General features: G+C 37.6%; 2 protein-coding genes across 2 annotated transcripts; both read right to left on the reverse strand.

The window, feature by feature from the left end:
- Nucleotides 1-1193: 1193 nt before the first annotated feature.
- On the reverse strand, nt 1194-4802 carry LOC148298053 (uncharacterized). Its single transcript, XM_088249584.1, has 3 exons — nt 4560-4802; nt 4410-4489; nt 1194-2568 (listed from the first exon to the last, which is right to left on the reverse strand). Exons 1-3 carry the CDS (start codon nt 4800-4802, stop codon nt 1194-1196), a joined length of 1698 nt encoding a protein of 565 aa, XP_088105710.1.
- Nucleotides 4803-19358: 14556 nt separating this feature from the next.
- On the reverse strand, nt 19359-22052 carry LOC110753954 (uncharacterized). The gene is made up of 2 exons (XM_021954953.2): nt 21929-22052; nt 19359-20743 (listed from the first exon to the last, which is right to left on the reverse strand). The coding sequence occupies exon 2, from the start codon at nt 20558-20560 to the stop codon at nt 19643-19645; it is 918 nt and encodes a 305-aa protein (XP_021810645.1). The 5' UTR covers nt 20561-20743; nt 21929-22052; the 3' UTR covers nt 19359-19642.
- Nucleotides 22053-23313: the final 1261 nt, after the last annotated feature.

Consider the following 23313-nt stretch of genomic DNA (forward strand, 5'->3'; position numbering starts at 1 on the left):
CGGTTAGATTATTAGGATGGTAAAGATTTTGCGAAATGTAGGTAAATGCGTAAACTCTGAATGTAGAAACTCAGAATCCCCTCCGAGAATATAGTTTCTCGGTGGCATAGAAATGTTAGCCCAGATATAACAACTTTATTGCAGCAACTTGTATTAATGTCTTGAGACATTCAGTCAGTCAAAACCAAATGTTTTGAGACATTTCAGACATAGCTAAAACAGAACAATGGAAAATAATAAAGGCAACAGCCTAGTAGCAAATTACACAAAGCTCTAATTGGACTTCATTAACTTCATTAATATGGACAACCCAACCCAATTACTGCAAGCAGCAGATAATTAGCATGAGCTTGAGCAGGGTCAAACTTCATGGTCCAAAGTCCTAACTTCTGACGTTTGAGCTGAACAAGTCCCCTGACTGAGCATTTCTTGGATGCACTTTCTTCTTCAAGTACATCCAGAAGAAACAACTAGTACTCAAGCCAACCGTTTCACCTTTAACTGTGCCCAGCTTGCCTCTTTCTTCTTCTTCCATATTCATTTTCTTCTTGTGGAGGCATCTCAGCACATGTGCTTCAGCAAGACTATAACCAGCAGTGGACATGGCCGCCTTTTTTTTTTGTTTAAAAAAAAATAAGCAATTGATTTTTTTGGTGTTCAATTTTAAAGAAGAAATGGGGTAATGTAATTGATGGGGGCACTGAGAGGGCGATGAGTAGTTTCTTATAACATTTGTGCTGGCTTGGGAAGAAGGCATGCATACTTGCATTGCACACAAAGATGATGTGGCAATGTTGACAGAAAAGGTTCACTTTTTAGTTGAATGTTGACTGTTAGATTGTGTGCAGGTGGCTGGTGCTTCTGGTTGGAAGGTTTCGTCTATGCGTAAGCTTGCTTGGTTACCAAGGAAAAGGGAAACGAAAGTAAGATACTCTTTTCATGTTTGACAATGAAGTCAACTATAGTTACATACACTTTATCAGACTGCATATATATATATATTTTTTTGAAGATCATCTCAGTTGAAAAATCAGTATTGTGTTCCAATGCACTGGAAGTTATAGAATTTGTAAGTTTTGTAAATCTAGAGAGAGAGAGAGAGAGAGAGAGAGAGAGCAGGAAACTATAACAAGAAAGAAATTAGATGTTATGAACAACGCAATACAAATAATCAACAGATAAAAGTTAGTACTTTAATTCTTGCTATCAACTAGCTGCGCTAGTCTAGGAACTGGCGTCGGCCACCATGGGAGCACAACCGTGTAATAGTAACGATGTGTTGCACAGTTTTTAACTATCTTTGACCACTTTCCTGTGCGAATGTTGCACTTGATAATATCTGCATACACACGCAGATACAAAATATCCTCATTGTTTGGGTCAAAAGCATGCAGTACACAACACGATTGACGGTTCCCAAACATTTCAGGGTCCAATGAATAAACCCAGCTTTTACTCAAACACAACTTTTTGCCAGCAGCTGCATCTTGTGATTCTTTCAACTCATACACATACAGACTTCCGGTCGTCATGCACAAGTTGCACATTCGCACGTATCCGCCGCACACACCTAAGTACTGAACACTAAAACCTCTGTCTAGAGGCTCCTCAAATATAGTGAAACCTAGTTTATGGTCACCATTATTGCTGCTGCTGCTGCTACTAGTTCTATCATTGTCGTAGAATGGACCCAATCCAATAACAGTAAGGCCCAAGTCTGTTAGCCAATATAACATTGCATTGTATGCAAAGGAGAACTCATTGAGGCAATCAATATCGAAGTCGCGTGGGGATGAGACAATTGATTCTCTCCACTCACCAGTATCAGAAGACAAGACCTCCACGTTTAATTTGAAGCTATCACATTTCTTCTCACCATTTGTAAATTCGGCAGGAGGAAGAATTCTCACAACCGTCCACCTACACTCAGCATTATTAAGCTGGATGTTATTTTCTTTCCAGTCGTCTTCCTTACATTTATAGTCGGAAAAATTGCAGATGAATCCCACTCGCACACTCTTGTGACATCGACTCGGGGTGGGAGGAAGAGCAACACATTCCTTTGTGTATGCATTCCAGACGTAGTAATGGCGTTGATAATTCTCGCTTGTGCAGCACAAAATTAAGTCATTATATGTTGCTACCACAACTGGATTTCCTAGCATAAAGGGAAAAGTACACATCAATCCCTTGAGCGCCTGAGTTAGTAGATTGGGAGGTGACAATAATGACACTTTCGGAGGGAATTCCACCGCTCTTTTGTTTATCAAAGTGCGCATCTTTGGAGTTCTCTTATAACTTTGGATACTTACAAAGCGGCCAATAAAATAAGGATCTGCAATGAGAGTGCACCAACGCTTGGACACAGACTTGCATTGAAAAACAAATTTATTGCATGGAAGTCGGCAAAGGATTTCAACCAATACAACGTCAGGTAGATCATCAATTGATGGTTTTCTTTCTTCTGAGGATGATATCTTTGATCTTTTTAGCTTTCTAGAGGTCGGCAATCCTAGAGACAATTGGGTTCTCTTCCTTACTTTGGTAGCAGTATGGCATCCCATCCACCTGCGCCATGAAATATATTATACACATACTGTACGGCCTCTAAGAAAAATGTTTCGTGGAATCGACATATGGTTCGTTAACTAAAACGTACGAATTTGGACAGACACAACCTCTCAATTAAACTACATAATACATATCATATATGTTATGGCAAGCCAATATGGTTTGTGGTTGATCACAGTGAAACTCTAAGTTGTATGGAAAAACTAAGACTTAGGAACCTAATTTGGCTGAAAGAAAGGCCTTTTCCACCGCATTGTTTGCTTGAGAAAGGAAAAAAGAGGTAAAACTTGTTTATCTTGTTTCTGGATGGTAATACTGTTACATTATCAAGAGCCAACTACCATGGGGTATAGGAGAATACGTACACTGATTAACATGGTTTTCCGGGTCACTAAAATACTTTTTTCGTTTTTGAAAAGTTTTAGGAAAATAAGGCATAAGATCATAGAAATGTTACAATAAATATTTATCCCTAGAAGCCATAGACAACTGAGAATTCTAATATGTTTTCAAACCTAGGAATAGAAATTGTGTAATTAGAAAGAAACCTGCATAGAGTAGTGTCCGCAATTCTGTTCCGATTGAAGCTTTTACAAGCATTAAGGGTTGGTTTCAAGCATTGGTCGGCGTTGGTGGCCGGCACAGGAGGGGGGGCGGGGCCCTTGAAGCAAAGGCGGGGCAAGCGTGACTGTGCGGTGGTGGCGCCAGTGTCGGCAGCACAGAATTCATTGAGGAGGAGGTTTTCCGATTCAGCCATAAGAGAAGAACTACCGAGAGATATTAAGTTTGGAAAAAACTAATAAATAAATTAGGGTATCAGAACAATAGTCGATGAACTGCGGCTGTTTTTTTTAGGTGTATTAGTATTGCTATGTCTCTTGGACGCGAGAGGCTTTTTTTTTTTTTAAATTTAAATTTATTTTAGAATTAAAAAAAGATAATGGGTAGTTGTGTTCCAAAGAAAGAGGATCCATTATCTGATTTTTCTTTTAATTTTAACTTTTTAATATGAAAAAGTGTGAATTTACCATATTATCCTCATTTAATTAATAATTTCAATTCTTAATGTTTGCATTAACCAAGGGCATTTTCTGGTATTTTGAATGTTTCATCATTCTCTGCCTTTTGCTTTACTAGCCTCTCTGCACCCGCTTCAGCGCATGCGAGAGGCTTTTTTTAGAAAATTTTAAATTTATTTTAGAATTAAAAAAGATAATGGGAAATTGTGTTCCATAAAAATAGGATCTATTATTTGATTTTTCTTTTAATTTTAATTTTTTAATATAAAAAAGTGTGAACTTACCATATTATCCTCATTTAATTAATAATTTCAATTCTTAATGTTTGTATTAACCAATGGCATTTTTTGGTATTTTAAATGTTTCACCATTCTTTGTCTTTTGCTTTATATATATAGATATATATAGATGCAAGGATAAGCTTTCTTGGGGAAGGGACGAAACTCTCTATCTACAAACCAAGTCTGTGATTTTGTTTTACTATCGTTCTTTTTCGAATTTGTTGTATCATTACTTCTTTTTTTTGGGTTTAAAAAGTGTAAATTACATTAATTTTTGCGTTCAATAAATCTCATGCAAAATACTTCTCTCTTTCCTTTATAAGTAGGAACTCCTACATTTCTGACAATGACATTTTACATGTGTATAAAAGTTTTTTTTGTGTGTTTTTGATAAATTATTTTTGCAAATGTGTCAAACCGTGATTTATAGGTTGAAGAAGTATCCAAATCTTATTACCTACTGATTTTTCCTAACAAAGGCCACGGGTCCTATATATGCTGAGCACCAAATAATTTCAGTTAAAAAAGAATTTTTAACCTTCTTGAAGCTTCATCCAATATAGAAATGTTAGCACAACTTGTACAACTTGTATCAATGTCTTCAGACATTTCAGACCGCTAAAACAGAACAATGGAAAATAATAAAAGCAACAGCTGATAATTAGCATGAGCTTGAGCAGGGTCAAACTTTATGGTCCAAAGTCTCAACTTCTGAAGTTTGAGCTGAACAAGTCCCCTGACTCTGAGCATTTCTTGAATGCACATTCTTCTTCAAGTACATCCAGAAGAAACAACTAGTACTTGAGCGGACCATTTCGCCTTTAGCTGTGCCCAACTTGCCTCTTTCTTCTTCTTCTTCCATCATCATCTTCTTCTTGTGGAGGTCTCTCAGCACATGTGCTTCAGCAAGACTATAACCAGCAGTGGACATGACCTCTTTTTTTTTGGTTGGGGTTAAAAACAAAAAAAGCAAAATGATTATTTTTGGTGTTCAATTTTAAAGAAGAAATGGGGTATTGTAATTGATGGGGCATTGAGAGGGCGATGAGTAGTTTCTTATAATAACATTTGTGCTGGCTTGGGAAGCAAGCATGCATACTTGCAGCGCGCACAAAGATGATGTGGCAATGTTGACAAAATAACTTCTCTTGGACTTTTGAAGTTCGCAGGCAAATAAAAAAATTGGTGGCTGCCCGCTGCTTCTGGTTGGAAGGGTTTGGTCTATGTGTATGCTTGCTTGGTCACCAAGGAAAAAGGAAAGGAAAGTAAGATACTCTTTTCATGCTTGAAAATGAAGTCAACTATAGTTACAATTTATCAGAGTACATATATATATTTTTTAGGAGATTCACTATTGTATCCAATATAGGAGTCCAAATTTTTTTTTTTTTTAAAAAAAAACCCCACATGAAATGGACTTTAGAAACACACCCAAAATTCATTTACAACATAACAAAGAGGCTTTGAACTTCATATAAATTACAAAACTGCCATTAATTTCTTAAAGTAAGTCCAAATTCAAAACCTCATAAAAAAAACTCAAAACACTCAATAGGGTATCAAAGTAATTTAATAATCAAAATTAAATTCAATATGACAAGCTGTCATTTTTTGGTTTTGTTTATATAGAAATTAAATAGTATAAGATTTATCTATATCACTAGTGCTAAGAATGCGTATATAACTAAATATCTCTTCTTCTTTTTCCTTTTTCTTTTTAAATTTAAATGAAGATGCATATTCGCACATATCCTTCCCTCACACACCTACGTAGTCAATCATAAGATGTAGTAATCACGTTGATAATCCTTGCTTGTGCAGCACAAAACTAAGTCATTATATGTTGCTACCATAATTGACTTTCCCATCAAACTATGAAATGTGAATCTTTTGAGCATCGGAGTTAAACTCGATTATTTATTAGGGTATTTTTATGTAGATCAAGCTCATGAGTCTCAAGAATTTTTGTGAAAATTTCTGCTTTAAGTAGTAAAGGGGGCGTATACAGAACGACTTAATTCACAGTCCTGTATATATTGTCACAACAAAAATAAGATGGAAAAAAATAGTTGAACACAAAACATAACATATTAGGGGTATGGAACATGAAAACTTCAATTACGGGGTATCCAAAGGATAAATGTACCAGAAGAGGACATAGGGCAGTGAGGCCAATAAGGGTCACGTGCTGAGTACAATTTGTGAAGGATAACCAAGATATGAAGTAATGATGTGACATGATTTGGATTGTGTATCTTTTTATTATATTTTCTAGAGTGTGTAAAATGACATTGCTTGACTGACATATTACATAATCTACTCACTGAGCGGTGGTTTGCTCTTTCCTCACCAATTTTGTTTTTTTAAATCAATTAGTGGGCTAGATAAAGACAAAATCAAAGAAGTTTGATTAGTTTAGAATGATAAAGTTTTATTTATATCTTGTACACTTGTAAGATGACTTTTTATTTATTTATAAGGGTAATGTATTTTAACCAATTTTTTAGTATTTTTATTTTATTTTGTTCAATTCACGCACCCCGATTTAGGAATATTCTTAATTTTCTGATTGGGGTATGACAGTCTTAAATCCGATTCCTACAAGGCCAAGTTGTTTGTCAATCGAGTAAGCTTGGTGAAAAACGGGGCATATTCAAGGAAATGTCGGATGAAACTATCGTGTTGTGTTGGATGATCTCTTTTACTTCAGTTTTACATTTCACTTTAGACTGTTCAAAAGAAAATTTCTATCTTGGTTTTCTTTAGGGTGGTTACTAGGGTGGTTGATATCTGAGCTAGTCATTCACAAATAACAAGTATATATACGAGTATGGGATTAGCTGAGATGAACGACAAATTTTCTTATACAAGTACAAAACATGTTCATCATTACAATCTTTTTTTCAAAGACAATATCCTCAAAGACCATGAAATTTAAGCGAAGGCAATTATCGTTAAACGCGTTTGATCTCCTTCAGGAAATCAGGATGCACATGCACGAATTTCCCAAAAATGTGTATGTAAATGTTACCACCAGCCATTGGCGGACCTAGAAATTTTTTAACGGAGGTTACTAGGGTAGTTGATATCTGAGCTAGTCATTCACAAATAACAAGTATATATACGAGTATGAGATTAGCTGAGATGAACGACAAATTTCTTATACAAGTACAAAACATGTTCATCATTACAATCTTTTTTTCAAAAACAATATCCTCAAAAACCATGAAATTTAAGCGAAGGCAATTATCGTTAAGCGCGTTTGATCTCCTTCGGGAAATCAGGATGCACACGCACGAATTTCCCAAAAATGTGCGTGTAAATGTTACCACCAGCCATTGGCGGACCTAGAAAATTTTTAATCGAGGTTACTAGGGTAGTTGATATCTAAGCTAGTCATTCACAAATAACAAGTATATATACGAGTATGAGATTAGCTGAGATGAACGACAAATTTTCTTATACAATACAAGTACAAAACATGTTCATCATTACAATCTTTTTTTTCAAAAACCATGAAATTTAAGCGAAGACAATTATCGTTAAGCGCATTTGATCTCCTTCAGGAAATCAGGATGCACACGCACGAATTTCCCGAAAACGTGTGTAAATGTTATCACCAGTCATTGGCGGACCTAGAAATTTTTTAACGGAGGTTACTAGGGTAGTTGATATCTGAGCTAGTCATTCACAAATAACAAGTATATATACGAGTATGAGATTAGCTGAGATGAACGACAAATTTTCTTATACAAGTACAAAACATGTTCATCATTACAATCTTTTTTTCAAAGATAATATCCTCAAAAACCATGAAATTTAAGCGAAGGCAATTATCGTTAAGCGCGTTTGATCTCCTTCGGGAAATCAGGATGCACACGCACGAATTTCCCGAAAATATGTGTAAATGTTATCACCGGCCATTGGCGGACCTAGAAACTTTTTAACGGAGGTTACTAGGGTAGTTGATATCTGAGCTAGTTATTCACAAATAACAAGTATATATACGAGTATGGGATTAGCTGAGATGAACGACAAATTTTCTTATACAAGTACAAAACATGTTCAGCATTACAATCTTTTTTTCAAAGACAATATCCTCAAAAACCATGAAATTTAAGCGAAGGTAATTATCGTTAAGCACATTTGATCTCCTTCGGGAAATCAGGATGCACACGCACGAATTTTCCGAAAACGTGTGTAAATGTTATCACCAGTCATTGGCGGACCTAGAAATTTTTTAACGGAGGTTACTAGGGTAGTTGATATCTGAGCTAGTCATTCACAAATAACAAGTATATATACGAGTATGGGATTAGCTGAGATGAACGACAAATTTTCTTATACAAGTACAAAACATGTTCATCATTACAATCTTTTTTTCAAAGACAATATCCTCAAAAACCATGAAATTTAAGAGAAGGTAATTATCGTTAAGCACATTTGATCTCCTTCGGGAAATCAGGATGCACACGCACGAATTTCCCAAAAATGTGTGTAAATGTTACCACCAGCCATTGGCAGATCTAGAAATTTTTTAACGGAGGTTACTAGGGTAGTTGATATCTGAGTTAGTCATTCACAAATAACAAGTATATATACGAGTATGGGATTAGCTGAGATGAACAACAAATTTTCTTATACAAGTACAAAACATGTTCATCATTACAATTTTTTTTTTTCAAAGACAATATCCTCAAAAATCATGAAATTTAAGCGAAGGCAATTATCGTTAAGCGCGTTTGATCTCCTTTGGGAAATCAGGATGCACACGCACTAATTTCCCAAAAATGTGTGTGTAAATGTTATCACTAGCCATTGGCGGATCTAGAAATTTTTTAATGGAGGTGCAATTTTAGTTAGGATGACTAAAGAGTTTAGAAGCTCAACAGACTAAATTAATGTTTCAATGGTAAAAGCCCACAACCAGTGGCAGAAACATATGTAAGGTAGGTCAACTATATAATCAAATTTGAAAAAAACCATATATAATCTAAAATGAAAAAAAGAACTTTGATTAAGTCGAGTTTATTTCATCTTTCCTATCATTTTCAACAGATGCCTTTGTGGAAGACCCAATTTCAAAGCCTTAATTGATTATTTATTTGATTATAAGTTGGAAATTCAAAGGGTCTTTGAAAGACCCGTGTTTTCTTTCCGATTCCTCTTTACAACACTTCAAACCCAATTTCAAAGCCTCCATTGCTCTCTCCCTCCATCTCTCTTTCTCTCCATTCATCTCTCTTCAATAGCCTACACTTGCCTTTAAGTGGCGTAGCACAACAAGCCTTGGTTTCGGTTGAGGCAAATCGTCGAATAGGTTGAGTGCACCAACCAACCTCACTAGAGGGGCAAGATACAACGCCTATAGAGGCTTTTCCGGCTAGAGGAGGTGCATTTGCCTCCTTGCACCTTAATAGGTTTGCCAGTGCCAGCAATAGTGAAACCTAACAAAAAAAAAATTGAACAAATATTAGAACTCTACATAAATCCAAATAATGTTTCAATTGAAACAGATACCCACACAAACTAACAGGTTGTTCTTGAATTCTTGCAAGCTCCATATATTGCCAAAATAACCATCTTTGATAAACTCATTCAAAGTATTTTCATTGTTACTCACAAAGCTGCCAACATTGTTCCAGAAGATGACCTGAGTGATATCAAACTCCACCACTCTATAAAAACAAATAGGTAAACAATTTTTTACCGCAAGAAATTAACGTCTGGCAACCTTGTGCAGATGTAACAGCTCGATTATCGCTTTGTTAATATGGATGACAACGGCTTCGGCATATTCTATTGCATTAGCTATAGTTACAACGGCAGATTCTTGTTTTATGATTACTTCGTTTGGCTTAATAGCAGCCATAAACGGTTGTGCCGCTTAAATAAGCTCACTTGCTGATCGATTATCTTGGTCAGAGGCTGCATTGTTATTCTCCTCTACCTCAATCCAGTCATTGAAGCCCTTTATAGACGGAGGCCAATCAAGCACAACAACGTATTTGCGAAGCCTATGGCGGAGGAGAAGATCCAACTTGAGTTCAAACTAGAGTCTGTGCCGGAGCCTATGGCAAAGCCGAAGATCCAACTAGAGCTTGTGGTAAATTTGAAGATAGCGTTGAAGCCCGTGGAAGAAACCAAGATCCAACTAGGGTCAGTGACAAAGCTCAAGATCGCACCTGAGTCCATGGCGGTGGCAGAGCAGAAGACTGCATCGGGGCCTATGCCTGAGTCGAAGATTGCGACGGAGCCTTAGGCTGAGATCAAGATCCAACTTGTGTCTATGGTGGAGCTGACAATTGTGGAGGCTGTGGCGAAGTTAAAGATTGCACCAAAAACGGTGTTGGAGCCCAAGATACAACTGGAGTTGATGGTGAAGCCCAAGATTACTCAATAGTTGAAGATCGCGCCAGAGCCCGTAACTAAGCCAAAGATCCAACTGGTGGAACCGAAGATAGCACTAGAGCCGATGACGCAACCGAAGATCCAACTTGAGTCTGTGGCAGAATCGAAGATTGTGGAGGTTGTGGCAGAGCAGACGATAGTGAAGGCGGAGGCGGAGGTGAAGATGGCACCACAGGCGGCGTTGGAGCCCAAGATTGCATTGCTGGCCATGGTGTATCCGAATATGGCACTGGACGCTGTGCTAAATGCTTCGGATTAAGCCATGAAAATTGACGCTTAGGCCAAGGAAGTGGGAGCGGGGGAATGACACCCTTACAACAATAGGATTGGCTCTCGCCTTCAGTCAAGTTTCAAATTCTTCTATATTGTTAGAAAAAATGATACATGAGGCTTCGGAGAAGGAGACAACGACACTAGAGGTTGGGGACGCTCTGCTTAAGTGAAATATCGCGGATTAAAACATGCAAAGGGAAGTTTCGGCTGAGGAGGTGGGAGTGAGGGAAGGGAACCCTTGCAGCAATAGGATCAGCTTCTGCCTTTAATCAAGCTTTAAATCATTCTATATTATTATTAGAGAATGATGATATGAGAGGCTTTGGTGGAGGAGATGACTACACAAGAGGTTAGGGATTCCTATCATTCTCTACCATCTTGAAAATGGGTTTTGACTTGTAAATCTTGATCGATTTCTATATAAAAGAGATTTTGTATTGCTTGGTGTATTTGTCAAAGAGATTGATTTTTCTTGTAGCCTTGGTACATATGAATATGGGTCAATTTGTTTTCAATGTGAGATAATATATTGTAACTCAATTCAATTGGGCAGGAAATAAGGTCACATTTAAAATAAAAAGCTTAGTTTGGACTTTTGTGCCTTATTTTAATTTTTCTTAGGGAATAGGAGACATGCAATACTAACAATTTTAGTTATATAATTATTACTTAGCATTTTTATCAAATCATTCTATATTATTATGGAAAGATGATACGGGAGGTTTCGGTGGAGGTGATGAAGACACTGGAGATTGGGGACGCTGTGCTAGAGTCAAATGTTGCATATTGAGACATGTTAAGGAAGGCTTGGGCTGAGGAGGTGGGAGTGGGGGAATGGGCACCCTTGCAACAATAGAATTGGCTCATACCTGTAGTCAAGCTTCAAATCCTTTTATATTCATAGGGAAAGATGATACAGGAGGCTTCGGCAGAGGAGACGACGTCATTGGAGGTTGGGGACGCTGTGCTAGAGTCAAATATCGAGAATTGAGCCATGTAAAGGGAGACTTGGGCTGAGAATGTGGGAGTGGGGGAAAATGCACCATTGCAGCAATAAGATCGGCTCTTGTCTTCTCCTAAGCTTCAAATTCTTCTATGTTGTTAAGGAAAGATGATGCGGGACGCTTCGGTGGAAGAGATGAGGCACTAGGGGTTGGGGACGCTTTGCTAGAGTCAATTGTCGCAGATTGAGCCTTATAAAAGGAAGCTTGAGCTGAGGATGTTTAAGTGGGGGAAGAGGCACATTTGTAGCAATATGATCGACTCCTACCTTCAGCTAAGCTTCAAATCCTTATATATTGTTAGCAAAAAATGATACGGGAGGCTTCGGCGGAGGAGACGACGTCACTGGAGGTTAGAGATGCTGTGCTAGAGTCAAACGTCGCGGATTGAACCATGTAAAGGGAGGCTTGGCCTGAAAAGATGAGAGTGGGTGAAAGGGCACCCTTGCAACAATAAGATTGGCTCCTACCTTCACCCAAGCTTCAAATTCTTCTATATTGTTAAAGAAAGATGATACGGGAGGCTTCGGCGGAGGAGATGACGGCATTGGAGGTTGATAACGCTGTGCTAGAGCCAAATGTCGCAGATTAAGCCTTGTAAAATGAGGCTTAGGCTGAGGATGTGTGAGTGAGGGAAGAGGCACACTTGAAACAATAGGATTTGCTGTTACCTTCACCCAAGCTTCAAATCCTTCTATATTGTTAGTAAAAAATGATATGGGAGGCTTCGGAGGAGGAGACAACGACACTAGAGGTTGGGGACGCTTTGCTAGAGTTAAATGTCACGGATTGAGCCATGTAAAGGGAGGCTTTGGTTGAGGAGGTGGGAGAAGGGGAATGGACACTCTTGCATAAATAGAATCACCTACCATGAATCAAAGAAATTCTGAAAATAATTAATACCATTTATCATTATTTTCCCATTCAAAGCCGCTTATCACGCCCTTCAACTTGCCTACAAAATCATCCATCTTCCCATTAATTTGATTAATCTTCTCTTTAATAACACCAACCTTTTCCTGCAGTGCTTTGTTATCTGGTTCTTGATTCTTTTGTTGAACAATTGTTTCCAGCAGACCTGTACGACCCCTTTGGAAACGATCGTGTCCGTATTCATGCTTAGAAAGCTTCCCAAACCCCTATTAAGAAATTAGGTTAGAAAATATTTTGCAAAATTAAGTAAAGTTTCTAAAATTTTCAACTCTTGCAACTAAAAAAGTTACAAAGTCCTTCAACTCTCTCTTAAAAATTATATTTTGCAAAATTAAGTAAAATTTCTTAAAATTTCAAATTTTGAAGCTAAAAAACTTACGAAGTGCTCCAACTCTCTTTTAAAATTATGGGGTTTTAAAGTCCCAAAGTGTCCAGCTTTGAAAAGCTTTCATAGTTCTGATTTTCTCCCTATTACGAAAGATCGATCTATCTTCCAATGAATGCCTAAAAGATTCACATTATTCACAGCTGCATACAGGCTATTCATGGAGCCACGACCATGGGTGAATTTTCTCTACCTCGCGACTAAAATTTTAGCCTTTTCCTCTAGGTCGATCAGACGATAGACCACATTGGCAAGCATAGGATGCTGAGAAAGAGTTGGTAAGCTTGAGCCGGTAGGCATGTTCTGTGACTGCGAGTTTTGCATCAAACACTTTTACAACGTCGGAATCTGCAGCGTCGGCTGTTGCGGTATCAATTTCAATGGCAGCTGTTGTTGCAGCATGAATTTCGATGGCGGCGGCGGTTGTTGCTGTATCAATTTCAACGGCCGCAGGCGAAGAAGGTCCAGATCGATCACGCCGTTCACGTTGCTTTGCCTGAAACTCATTCAATTCATTGAGGGGGTCAGCCATTATCAGAAGAATCTGTTGGTCGATTAGGATTGGGTGTGTTTGGACGATCGAATTTTGAATTGGGTGTTTTGGCGATTGGTTAGGAGGTTTCGGTGGAGGAGACGACAACACTGGAGATTGGGGACACTGTGCTATAGTCAAATGTTGCGAATTAAGCCATGTTAAGGAAGGCTTGGGCTGTGTAGGGGCTTATTTCTTCCGGCAGCTACAAATGGGCTGGACTGCTATAAAGAGCAAATTGGATGAAATTTCCCCCTTGTGTCTGAGTTCAAAGATCAGACCACAAAATGTTTCGAAAGAGTTGTAAAGCTTTAGGAAACACCTTGGTTACCTTCACCAACGAAAATAATAGTTGCTCACAGATAAATTCTTGGCTTGGCATGAGAAGATTATGGCATGGGAGCAAAATCGACCTGAGTTTAGCACCGAAGAGAAAATTATGCTTACTTGGGGGAAAATGGGAGTGTTAAGGTAAGAAAGGGAAGGTTTGCAAGAAGATTTGGCTGAGAAAGGAGGGAGAGAAAGGGATGGGTGGCTTGATTGTTTCTTCCGGCAGCTTGACAGAGGCTCTGTCAAGTGTTGGAACAATCTACCAGAAGAAGAAAAATGGGGGAGATGGGCAAGCAAAGCACGAAATTACTGAGTTTTGCAGGTGAGAGAGGAAGTTTGCTCTACATATGTGTGTTGTCATGATGGGTAGGAAATACCTCCTTTTTTAGATGCTGGAAGCTACCATTTTCCAAGAAACCATAATGGCTTCTATCCAATTTGGCCAAGTCTTTCCCTTCCTTTCTCCCCTCATCCCTTCAATCATCCTATTTTGGTGAAATCCACTCTGCCCAATCCCACAAAATCAGGGATTTTTGGGAGCTCAAGGCTCTTTCCCGCAACTGCCTCATAACTCCCATTTTCAGATATCTCCTTTTCTCCATTTCTTTTCCTCCTTCATGGTCAGATCTGATGAAGGAAAGAGCTTGGTATACATGTTGGTTCGAAGGGTGGCTCCTTGCGTGCCAATATCTTTTGGTTCCTTGGATGTTTTTCTTGAAAGCTTGTTCCTTCCCTCCCAGTAGCTTTGTATAATGGACCTTCAGACTTCCCCTTCGTGGCTTCTGTTTTTTCAGCAAGGGGCTGAGGCTTTTGATGCTTCTTATTTATAATTGTATAGGCCTTCTAAGATAATGGGTTGGTTTGTCAAAATAAATGGGCTAACCTCAACAAGTGTTGGCTTATTTTTTGTTGAGGTGTTGGGCTAATTTGGTTAAGCTAATGGGCTATTTCGGTTGGGCTTTTTGGTTGGGATATTTTCTCTTTGTGCTTACCCACATGTTTGGGCCTAAGAAATGGGCTTGAGTTCCGAGGCTCCCAAGCAACCCGGGACTTCCATTTTTCGACCCATCAATGGGCCTCATGTCGATTTATTACCATCCATACCACAACCCACTCAAGCAAGCCCCGGGCATTTGAGTGGCTTGGGCCCACTTAAGCTTGTTGCGTGGCATGTTGCTTATTTGCTTGGCGTGGCATGTGTGTAAGTGCATATGATGAATTTTCGCATGCCCAAATCGGGTTTCTTCTCGGTAAGGTATCGCATTGGGCCGAGAATTTATTTGGGCCGAACCGTGGATTTTTTGGGCCTCAACAAGCTGAGGAGGTGGGAATGGGGGAATGGGCACCCTTGCAGCAATAGGATTGGTTCCTGCCTTCAGCCAAGCTTCAAATCGTTCTATATTGTTAGGGAAAGATGATACGTAAGGCTTCGGAGGAAGAGATGACAGCACTGGAGGTTGGGGATGCTTTGATAGAGTTAAATGTCACGGATTAAGCCATGTAAAGGGAGGCTTCGGTTGAGGAGGTGGGAGTAGGGGAATGGGCACCCTTGCATAAATAGGATCGCCTTCTGCCATCAGCCAAGCTTTAAATCCTTTTATATTGTTACGGAAATAAGATACGGGAGGTTTCGACAAAGGAGACAACGGCATTGGAGGTTGAGAACGCTATATCATAGTCAAAATATCGTGGATTGAGTCATGTAAAGGGAGGCTTAGGTTGAGGAGGTGGTAGCGGGGGAAGGGGAACCCTTACAGCAATATGATTTACTCGTCTTCAGCCAAGCTTCAAATTGTTCTATATTGTTAGAGAAAGATAATACGGGAGGCTTTAGCGGAGGAGACAACGACACTGGAGGTTGGAGACGATGTGCTAGAGTTAAATGTCGTGGATTGAGCCATGTAAAGGGAGGCTTAGGCAGAGGATGTGGGAGCAGGGGGAGGGGCACCCTTGTAGCAATACAATCGGCTCATGCCTTCTGCCAAGCTTCAAATCTTTCTATATTGTTAGGGAAAGATAATACGGGAGGTTTCAAGAGAAGGGATAATGTCACTAGAGGTTAGGGACGTTGTGCTAGAGTCAAATGTCGCGGATTGAGCTATGTAAAGGGAGGTTTTGGCTGAGGAGGTGGGTGAGGGGGAAAGGGCACCCTTGCAACAATTAAATCAGCTCATGCCTTCAACCAAGCTTCAAATCCTTCTATATTGTTAGGGAATGATGATACAGGAGGCGTTGGCGAATGAGACGATGACACTAGAGGTTAGGGATTCCTATCATTTTTTGCCATCTTGAAAATGGGTTTTAACTTTTGAATCTTGATTGTTTGAATTCTGAATCTTGATCGATTTCCCTCTAAAAGATTTTCTATCGCTTAGTGTATTTCTCGAATAGATTGATTTTTCTTGTAGCCTTGGTACATTTGAAGATGGATCAGTTTGTTTTAAATGTGAGATAATATATTTATAACCCAATTTAATTGGGTAGGGAACACGGTCACATTTAAAATAAAAAGCCCAGTTTGGACTTTGAGCCCTCTTTTGTACAAAATTAAAAATAAATAAATAAATCTTTGAAGAGATTGATTTTTCTTGGGAAATAGAAGACATGCACTACTAACATATTTAGTGATATAACTATTACTTAGCATTTATATCCACAAATGATATTCACTTAGCGGTTGGATCACTTAGTATCATCAAATTTGTTGGGTGCTTGCAATTGTTCTCATTCTTGTTCAATAATATGAATATCTTTAACAATTCCGAGATATAATTTGTATTGAGTGAACTTTGTCAAATTCTTATGTCGTTATGTGTGATTGATTTATTTTTGTGTTCTTCATGGTCACGTTTATATCATTATGCGCTTATTTGTTTCACATAAATCAAGGACATGATTTCTTAACATTATAAATAGCACATATTGTAAAAAAAAAAAAACATTTCCCATTTAGCACCTCTGGGGATGGGGATGTAAATGTGGTTTTTGCTTCAAATAAAGTGGATGTAATCCGAAGATATAAATTTAATTTTCTTGTATGAGTTTGTTTTTGTGTTATGTTTATTTGGCTTTCCAAACAAATTGACCCAAATTTTTAAAAATTTCAAGAATGCATGATTTTATCCAATTTGAACCGTTAGATTATAAAGGAAAATGGTGAATTTATGAATATTTAGATGTGTTTTCGAATTTTTTGGACCATTCGATGATTTGTGTGTGTGTGTTTTAAATATAATTTGTTTTGGGCCTTTTGGGTTAATGCAGGCTTTGGCTTGTGGGAGCTGATCTGGCCGTCCGATTTGAAAAGGAAAAGCGGAAAGAAATCTGGGCATTTGGTTAATGTAGCCGTTACAAGTGGAAGCCAGATTGAATGAAATCTGGGCCTTCAAATTAAGTTTTTTTTTTTATAGAGAGAGATGAGCACCGTTGATGAAGGAGTTTTTTGGCTAAAAAGAAACCGTTGCAGCTGTAGAATTAGTGGGCTGACGTCACGATTCCTCTCAGCCAACGAGGAGCCCGCCTATCACAACTATCCGGCGGCTGTCGCGCGTGGTGCGCGAGTGAGTTCGCTCTAGTTTCTCTAATTTTCCATCTTTTTATCCTTCTCCGGCAGCTACTGTATATTATATTCGCATTCCTTTTTATTTTATTTTATATATATACAAATGATATTATATTTTAATTTGATCTAAATTACAGGAAGGAAAATTCAAATTTAGATGCAGAATAGAGAGCACATTTGTTCTAACCAGTTTGGCTAAGTTCATGTCTATTATATTTGCATTTCTTTACATCTAAACACTGAAGCAATTTCCGGTCACAAAAAATGTAAATATAACATAAACATGATTTTACACCTGAGCAGTGGAGATGCTCTCACTAACTAAAATGTATCATAGAGGTTTATATGTTATATATAGAAGCATAGTTAGTAAATGTTCATGGGTTTGAAACAATTGGATTATTTTGACAAAAAATATATTCAATCCAATCCAACGTTGGTTAAGTAACATCAACATCAATAAAATAGGATCCAATTCAACGTCGATCAAACAGGATTATATAAACTCAACAACTGGTTATTGGTTTTTTATGATGAAGGAAAATAATATTTTTCATTAAATTTGGATCATCAAATCGTCCAAAAGGAGATAGCACTGTTTTGCAATCTCCGCCGTTTCACATAAGTTTTTCTAGTGGAAATGAGGGTGACAGCCAACCATAGGCATAGGTTATAATAGAGGCATTGATAAACGCAGCAGCGGGGTGACAGAAATTAGTGTGAGTTCTGAATAATTTAGTAAGTGGGGAAGTGCAAGCCATGAAGGACAGACCAATGATGATGTCTGACAATTATTCAATACTTATAGTTGTGAATTGTCATATATTGGGAGGTAGCTGTACTCACTTCACTCTATAATATCTATCTAGACCGTTTTGTGACTGTGAATTTGTGATATTGCATTCAATTCAATCATTTGGCTTCCCCAATAACAACAACAACAACAACATATCAAGTATCCATAAAATATGAATATGAATATGGCCCTTCTCGTAAATTGAACCATCTCAGCTTGTTATGCAGTGCAGTGCAGTAAATATATATGCACCCCCACCACCTGGATATTTATCGAGTAACGTTAACTTCTGGGCACAGAGAGAGTGATCAGTGAATGCATGATTTTACCCTACGCTGGCTTGCTCTTCCAGACTCTGATCCACCGGAATTGTATGAACAGAGAAGAAGAAGAAACCTCTGATTGATGAGAAGCTTGTAAAGTTGTAATCTCAATCTCAAAAGAGCCAAACCCTAATTAAATAAGGTCATCTTCTCTAGTTTGTTGACCCTTGAGCTGTCATCCTTTACATTAGTGTTTGGGTTTTTGAAAATGAAGGTTGGAAAATGGGTATGAGAATCTATTCTCGTATTTGGTGTGTGGGCAGTTTACAGTTTTGAAATGTGCCACCTTTTACATGAGAATGAAATGCAATAAGGGAAAAATGAAACAAAAGAGAAAGAATAGATTTTGATTCCTATTACTATATATATAGGAACCCAAACTTTAGAATATAATTTAAGTTATGTAGTTCTTGAATACCATTCTTAGCATTTTTAAACATTGAAATGAGAATTATTTACTCTCATAAAAACTTCCATACACCGGAATCATGTATCTGTTATGTACAATACACATCGCGTGAGGCACAACTGATACATCAACCTGTTATAAATAAGTTCTTTAGAATGACATTTTCAAAAAAGAAAAAAAAATCGTGAAACAATGTATATATTGTCCAAAAAGACCTGATTTTTCAGTCAAATAGAAAACTGATGCATTCTAGCCAATTTGATTGTGCGAAGGACAATTGGGATTTCTCCTTCCCAAGTAATAGACAAGCTAAAATGAACATTTGCAAGGGCAACCATATCAGGTCATTCCTATTCAGTTTGAAAGCATTGATGTATAATATATAATAGTGAAAAGGGTAATGCTATTCTAGCATGATATATGAGGCTCCATAAAAGAATCAAATATTGATTAGCAACACCCATCTGGTTTTATGGACAATGGAAAACTTACCCAATCCCAATCTAACAGCAATGAAACATGAATGAAAAAAATCCTCATCACAATCTCCAGACAAGAATTGCTAATAAACCAATTTGAAAAAATGAAAAAATAAAATAAAGTTTCCTGCACAGTGCTGCAAAACCTACAAAAGACATCTTAATCCTCATGAATAACCCACATGGAATTTGAAGGGACACAACTAACAAATCTATTAACATAGAAGAACAAGAAGAAGCATGGACAGATGAGCCACATGACCTACAAAATAAAATTTTCAAGTGATGGATTGGAATTTGACATATATTTTGTGTAGCATTCTCCATCAAACAAATTTTAACTGTGAACCTGCCTGATGGCCGGCACTGGCACTCCAAAGATGCAAGGTGATCCTGTTCCCACACTGTTGAAATTGAAGCACTTCCCTGCTGCTGATCCCCCAATATTCCCACTTATTGATTGATCTTCAATCACAAGATCATCATCATCATCATCATCATCATCATCACCATCAATATCCTCATCATGATCACCACGATCATCACATTGTGGGTCCTGATCATCATACTCATTCTCATTCCCATCTTTATTTCCCTCATCATATTCTTCATCATCATGATCACCATGATCATCGCATTGTGGGTCCTGATCATCATACTCATTATGATTCCCATTCCCATCTTTATTTCCCTCATCAGAAGCAACTGGGGCAATCAAAACTTCATCATCCAAAGGCACAAGCTGCAAAGTGAGCCTGCCATTAGACCTATGAGCCCTGAAGTACTCATGGTGCCTAACCTTCTCCTCAGTCAAAATCAACCTCCCATCACTTGTATAATGCCTTTTCAACACCCAAGGCATATGAGAAGGCAAGTTCTCAGTGCGAGCCAACAAAGGTATAGGAGGAGGAAACTCCTTGTTCCTCATTGCCCATTTTTGCTCCCTCCTACCCATCAGCCTCTGCCTGAAATTACCACTTTGACCCTCCTCCTCCTCATTATCATCATTTGCCACCACCTGGTCCTCCTCACAGTCTTTCTGCACATCCACGGAGCTCTCCATTCCAATATAGTCTCCAGACAAGAGAGATGAAGAAGTTGGAGAGAGAAGATCAGACAGCATCATGGAGCAGTTTTTGTGAGGAGTGTTTTTTTGGGGTTCAAGATTTAAGGCCTTGAGACCAAATTCTAGAGGGGTTTGAGCTTGGCATGGGTGAGGCTCATTGGGGAGATGCATAGAGTTATATAGCTGCATAGTGTGACAGTGGCCTCTCTCTGGCTTGGTGTGTTTCAATGAAGGTTTGGAAATCACAGAGTTGAGTGTGTTGGGTAGAGAGAAAGATAAGCAGAGCCAGCTAAGATTTGTGATGTCAATATATTTGGGTTAATTCAGGAGGCAGAAACCTCGTAAATATTGCTGTACAGCACTGTGACTTGCCTGGAAAATTTCAAAACAAGAAACCAAATCAAAATGTGTTAGGCCTATGAATATTTGGTATATATTGCTAATAGCTCAAATAAGGAAAAAAAAACAACTAGAATGATAACATCAAATTAATTGGCTATCAAAATAACCTTGAACTGTGAATTTGAACCACACATTTAAATTTCGCTATTATAGACTATAGTTCACATTATTTAAACATTCCGTACATGACATCAGATTGTCAATTTACACCACACATTAAAATTTATATCAACAATTTAGGATCTCACAATATAAACCCTGGCTTTAGGCTTACACGTGGGTTGGTAGATGACACCACGTGTTGTTTTCATGTCATGCATGTATATATGTATATATGTATCCATACTGTTGCTTGTATGGAGACCCCAAAAAAATTGAATGTTGTACACCGTTGAGATGATGGGATTACTTAATATCATCATGATCAACGGTCCAAATGCATTACTGTTTGCTATCCGACGATAAGAATATGATAATATGTAAATAAAAACAAGAAAAAAAAAAAAGAAGCAAAAATTGGAAAAGTACAAAAGGAAACGTATCAGCATGCAAACATGGAAACCAGAATTTCAACCCTATTTTTCTGTTTCTTAATTTCATCCTTTGCTTCAATCATAATAATTTGCATATAACTAAACAAAATCATTAAACATATAAATCAATTAAATATCATGTTAATGTCAGACCCCGAATTTAAGACGGAGATGAAGACTCATGGGAGCCATGAATCTTTGACAATTGTAATTTTTTTTTCTTTTGGTAGTGCTAAGCTGAAAGAGATGGTAATAATATTAAAATAATGTGACCTTTAAGCATTGAGTTGTGATCTTTATTAAAAGAGAAAAAGGAGAAACTAAATCCACAAAAAAAAAAACACTGAATTCAGGCAATGTGAGAGAAGTAAGAATAACCCAGAAAGGAAATTAATATTCAAAAGATTACGATAACAAAGAAATGAATTAGTGAGCAACTATTCAATGATTTGACAAACAAAGCGCAACCCACTAAAGAATAAAGCATAAAACATGTAAACCAAAAGAACAAAACTTTTCGGAATTAGGATAGGTTGAGAGTTCGATCTCATATAATTTATCGAAAATAAGAACGAACACGAATCGTTAATTCCATTTAACGAAACAAACACTTGAAACTTACAGGAGGAAAAGGAACAAAGGTGGAGATGATGATCAGTGGGTTTGTTGTCACAAAAGGGATGATATACAAGGTGGAGAAGAAGAGGGTACGAAGCACACTACTCATAACGATCAAGGGAGAGAGATAGAGGCACCGTCACCAAAAGAGATTGTATTGTTTTTTTTGTTTTAATACAAAGACTTCATAAAATTTGGGAGCTAAAGTGTCGTCGTTTTGGGGTTTTATTTGATTTTTTTATTATTATTTATTTTACACGTACTATTAGTGTTTGATTGCTAGTTTGTTTGCTAGTTTGTTTGAATTTGTTTGTTAGCCTGGTCTATCTTCTCTGTCTAATGACAAGGATGTGTGATGTGTTCTAAAAATAGGCAGCGTTTTAGGGATTACCGTGATAACCGAATACGACTCGGCATTTTATTATTTTTCCCACTCAAATTTAGATGGTTTTTTTTTAATAATATAATTCTTTTATTTTGGTCAACTTTAGAAGTTATTATCTTCACAAATTTTTTTTTTCAAGCGATAATCTACTTCAATCTAATCTTAACTACAAGAAGGGAAATTCAAACTCAAGTGTAAGGTGAGAAGCACATCTACTCTAATCAAACTTGTCTAAGTCCAAATCTACCTTCACATACAAGTTTCCAGAAATTAAAATGGTTCCTAAAACTCAACTGGCAAATGCCACATTTGGGCACACATGACATGACACATAAAAGATTATTACGATGACCTCAATATTCTGCTAATTTAGACCCTTTTTTTTCAATGTCAAGGATTAAATTACATATTTTTTAATAGTAAAGGATTAAATTTCTACTTAAATACTACCGATTGGCATTTATGGTGTTTAGATTAAAGTTTTTATATATGTTGCTTGGCACGCTACGAATTTTGCAAGCTGTTTATGGCTGACGTCTTTTTGAGAAGTTCGATAAAATTGAAACAATATCGAGGGGATTGGCATGCATGGTTGTTATTCTCCTAGATAACGATACAAAATTAAATCCATAACCAAAAAAATAAACGAAAGCCAGAATTCATTTTTTCTGAAAATAATTAAAATATTTTATAATATGCATGAATTTATCCAATGGTTTTAATTGTCATTTATAATTTTCTAATGTCTTCTCTGGTCTATAATGTGTTATCTTGGATGAGAATGGAATTTAATGTGGAATTATGGTTTCGGTAGTGATCAAAGTTTGGTTTCGGTCATTAGAAAGATGACGGGTTAGGATTCATTGCCATAAAACGAGTCAACTCATGCAAAACAACAAAGGCCCAAACGGCCAACCCACAAAGTAGACCAAGACTCATGCAAAATCCAAAAATTGCACCGTCGGATCAAGAGGCCTAAACCAACCTTGTTAGATAAGTTACAG

This window comes from Prunus avium, chromosome 1 (genome assembly GCF_965620075.1).
Source record: "Prunus avium chromosome 1, drPruAviu1.hap1.1, whole genome shotgun sequence".
NCBI lineage: Eukaryota > Viridiplantae > Streptophyta > Magnoliopsida > Rosales > Rosaceae > Prunus > Prunus avium.